The following is a 4,053-nucleotide window of genomic DNA, read 5'->3' as shown; positions in this document are numbered from 1 at the left end:
TTTATGTGAAAATCTAGACCGGAAATTTTGTCCAGCAGGAAATAGCTACAAAATATTATACAAACATTTCTAATAAAGAAATCATGTATAGAAACATGTAATATCTAATTATTTCTGAAAATTATGCATTTTTACGAAAACCACTATTTTTCAAAAACGTGATAGAGCAATTCTATTTCCAGATTAGCTTTTGGCATGAAAAACTATATAAGAATCATGTAGTAGATATCGTGAATAATGAAAAGTTTTTTTGTTGGATTGCATAATCTTATGCTTTAGATATAAGATTCAAAAGGCTTACCCAATTCATTATTTTCTTCAAGAACATGCCTCTTTTGTATTCTCGGCAAAATTACATCACAACACCTCTCCTCCCTTAGGAGATCATCTATGAATTCATCCATGTGAATTAATTCGAACTTGCCTTGTTTACTCTGCCTTCTCAATTTTCTGTTGTCATTGAACAGAGGCTCCAAATATTTATAACAATCTAAAGAGGATCCTGTTAGCCTCATATACAGTGCACCCAACGCACGAACGTATTTGAACTCCTCGTTTTTTATAAACTCCACTATGATGTCTTTCTCAGGTTGAATTTGCAGCATTTTTAATATTAGGCAAAGGAAGGGTGTTGGTTTCACATTCCCGCCGAACACACCGCCTATGTACCTATCAAAAGAATCACATTTTAATACGAGTGACTAAAAAATCGTATAAATACGTAAAATGACAATGATACCAAAAACGTGTAGAAAGTACAATTCGGGTTGGATAATATTACATGAAAAGATATAGAGGATGTCCCCGAATTAAACAACCAAACTGTACGATTATGTTCTATGAATAAAAATAAGGAAAAGATATTATATAAACATAGGTCTGGGTAGCAGGTTTTATAAATACTGTCATCTTACTGTTACATTGTGATGTATCAACAACAAACTTACTATTGACTTTAGTTTTCACATTCTTATTACAACTCTTTTTTACAGCATTTTGAGACCTGTGTTTATGTAACATCTTTTTCTGATTTGTACTCACAGAACATACTGATGTAGTTTAATCGTTTAATTTAGGGACATCCTATAAAAATACTTATGTTAACCTTTAGACCATTGGAAAACTGAAATATTGGCTCAAGAGTTAATGAGTATTTTATATGACACATATCCTTGCTATAATCACGTTATATGCATTTTTTTTTAAAGATAATTGGATATAACTAATATCAGAGGCCTATAAATGGACAGTACTAACCTCAATTCCATGGCTTTGTCGACTAAAAGCTCGGCTGTTAAAGCGAAACATTCTTCCTTCCAATATTTAGAATCATACACCCGGGATCTGATTATCTTTTCTACTAAATACTGAGGATTTGTACCTCTGATAGATTTCGCATCTTTCACTGTGCGATTTGCCATTATTCAATCACACTGAAAAGTACGGAATGCCAATCGAATACACTTCAAAAACACTTCTCTGATAATTTACATCGTGCAGAACATCGTTTATTCAGATAATATCTGCTTCATATACATTACAAATATGTATTAAATAAATATGTTTTAAACTTAAAACTTCGTATACAAACATTTCCATAGGCAGTACCAGAGATGAAGGCGATGAAGAGGGAAATTGCTCATTTCTTTGTTCGAAAGTGGACACGGCTCACTACCGCCTCTAATGTCAATGTCCATTATTTGAGGGGAAGTAGACGCCCAGTCAGCCAAATCTGCAAATAGCAGGATTTCGATAGGCCTACTGCATGATCTAACGGTAGACTGGCTGCAGAATGCGCCAATCCCTGACATCAGCATCTGACGGCAACCTGGCAGTAGAATGACTGCAGACTGCTCGCCACCTGCCTCCAGATGCTGGTGCCAAGCCCGTTGAAAGTATGGTAACAGAGTAACGCCAGGTCTGATGTCAGGCCTGTTTCCAGAATGATGTCAGGAAATAGCTACAAAATATTATACAAACATTTCTAATAAAGAAATCATGTATAGAAACATGTAATATCTAATTATTTCTGAAAATTATGCATTTTTACGAAAACCACTATTTTTCAAAAACGTGATAGAGCAATTCTATTTCCAGATTAGCTTTTGGCATGAAAAACTATATAAGAATCATGTAGTAGATATCGTGAATAATGAAAAGTTTTTTTGTTGGATTGCATAATCTTATGCTTTAGATATAAGATTCAAAAGGCTTACCCAATTCATTATTTTCTTCAAGAACATGCCTCTTTTGTATTCTCGGCAAAATTACATCACAACACCTCTCCTCCCTTAGGAGATCATCTATGAATTCATCCATGTGAATTAATTCGAACTTGCCTTGTTTACTCTGCCTTCTCAATTTTCTGTTGTCATTGAACAGAGGCTCCAAATATTTATAACAATCTAAAGAGGATCCTGTTAGCCTCATATACAGTGCACCCAACGCACGAACGTATTTGAACTCCTCGTTTTTTATAAACTCCACTATGATGTCTTTCTCAGGTTGAATTTGCAGCATTTTTAATATTAGGCAAAGGAAGGGTGTTGGTTTCACATTCCCGCCGAACACACCGCCTATGTACCTATCAAAAGAATCACATTTTAATACGAGTGACTAAAAAATCGTATAAATACGTAAAATGACAATGATACCAAAAACGTGTAGAAAGTACAATTCGGGTTGGATAATATTACATGAAAAGATATAGAGGATGTCCCCGAATTAAACAACCAAACTGTACGATTATGTTCTATGAATAAAAATAAGGAAAAGATATTATATAAACATAGGTCTGGGTAGCAGGTTTTATAAATACTGTCATCTTACTGTTACATTGTGATGTATCAACAACAAACTTACTATTGACTTTAGTTTTCACATTCTTATTACAACTCTTTTTTACAGCATTTTGAGACCTGTGTTTATGTAACATCTTTTTCTGATTTGTACTCACAGAACATACTGATGTAGTTTAATCGTTTAATTTAGGGACATCCTATAAAAATACTTATGTTAACCTTTAGACCATTGGAAAACTGAAATATTGGCTCAAGAGTTAATGAGTATTTTATATGACACATATCCTTGCTATAATCACGTTATATGCATTTTTTTTTAAAGATAATTGGATATAACTAATATCAGAGGCCTATAAATGGACAGTACTAACCTCAATTCCATGGCTTTGTCGACTAAAAGCTCGGCTGTTAAAGCGAAACATTCTTCCTTCCAATATTTAGAATCATACACCCGGGATCTGATTATCTTTTCTACTAAATACTGAGGATTTGTACCTCTGATAGATTTCGCATCTTTCACTGTGCGATTTGCCATTATTCAATCACACTGAAAAGTACGGAATGCCAATCGAATACACTTCAAAAACACTTCTCTGATAATTTACATCGTGCAGAACATCGTTTATTCAGATAATATCTGCTTCATATACATTACAAATATGTATTAAATAAATATGTTTTAAACTTAAAACTTCGTATACAAACATTTCCATAGGCAGTACCAGAGATGAAGGCGATGAAGAGGGAAATTGCTCATTTCTTTGTTCGAAAGTGGACACGGCTCACTACCGCCTCTAATGTCAATGTCCATTATTTGAGGGGAAGTAGACGCCCAGTCAGCCAAATCTGCAAATAGCAGGATTTCGATAGGCCTACTGCATGATCTAACGGTAGACTGGCTGCAGAATGCGCCAATCCCTGACATCAGCATCTGACGGCAACCTGGCAGTAGAATGACTGCAGACTGCTCGCCACCTGCCTCCAGATGCTGGTGCCAAGCCCGTTGAAAGTATGGTAACAGAGTAACGCCAGGTCTGATGTCAGGCCTGTTTCCAGAATGATGGTAGATTGTCGTCAGACCTGCCGTCACATCTGGCTTCAGCCTGGCGGCAGATTTGCGTCAGGTCCTGCTGTCCCAAACAGGGTGTCCCAAAATGCACACTGTCGGAGGACAGTCGTGCATTCTGGGACACCCTGTATAGTGAATCGCGCGATAAATGACCTGCGCAAGTTAGCCATTTGAACAATTATA

General features: G+C 35.8%; 1 protein-coding gene across 4 annotated transcripts in view; it reads right to left on the bottom strand.

The window, feature by feature from the left end:
* Prp38 (pre-mRNA processing factor 38) overlaps positions 1–3,733 on the bottom strand; it is a 5,966-nt gene extending 2,233 nt beyond the window's left edge. Inside the window, exons 1-3 of one of the 4 annotated variants that reach the window (XM_026815649.1) lie at positions 3,524–3,733; positions 3,173–3,348; positions 2,217–2,584 (exon numbers count right to left, since the gene is read on the bottom strand). In XM_026815649.1, the coding sequence (XP_026671450.1) occupies positions 2,217–2,584; positions 3,173–3,336 (532 nt within the window). In that variant the 5' untranslated portion in view covers positions 3,337–3,348; positions 3,524–3,733. Of the gene's footprint in view, positions 1–301; positions 670–1,257; positions 1,434–1,591; positions 1,814–2,216; positions 2,585–3,172; positions 3,349–3,506 lie in introns of those variants that run through there. The other 3 variants (XM_018028796.2, XM_026815644.1, XM_018028792.2) reach the window with 3 other exon arrangements.
* Between the last annotated feature and the right edge of the window lie 320 nt (positions 3,734–4,053).

This window comes from Ceratina calcarata, unplaced genomic scaffold, assembly GCF_001652005.2.
Source record: "Ceratina calcarata isolate Rehan_Ccalc_2016 unplaced genomic scaffold, ASM165200v1 scaffold1254, whole genome shotgun sequence".
Taxonomy (NCBI): domain Eukaryota; kingdom Metazoa; phylum Arthropoda; class Insecta; order Hymenoptera; family Apidae; genus Ceratina; species Ceratina calcarata.
This window is presented reverse-complemented; position numbering and strand designations above follow the sequence as displayed.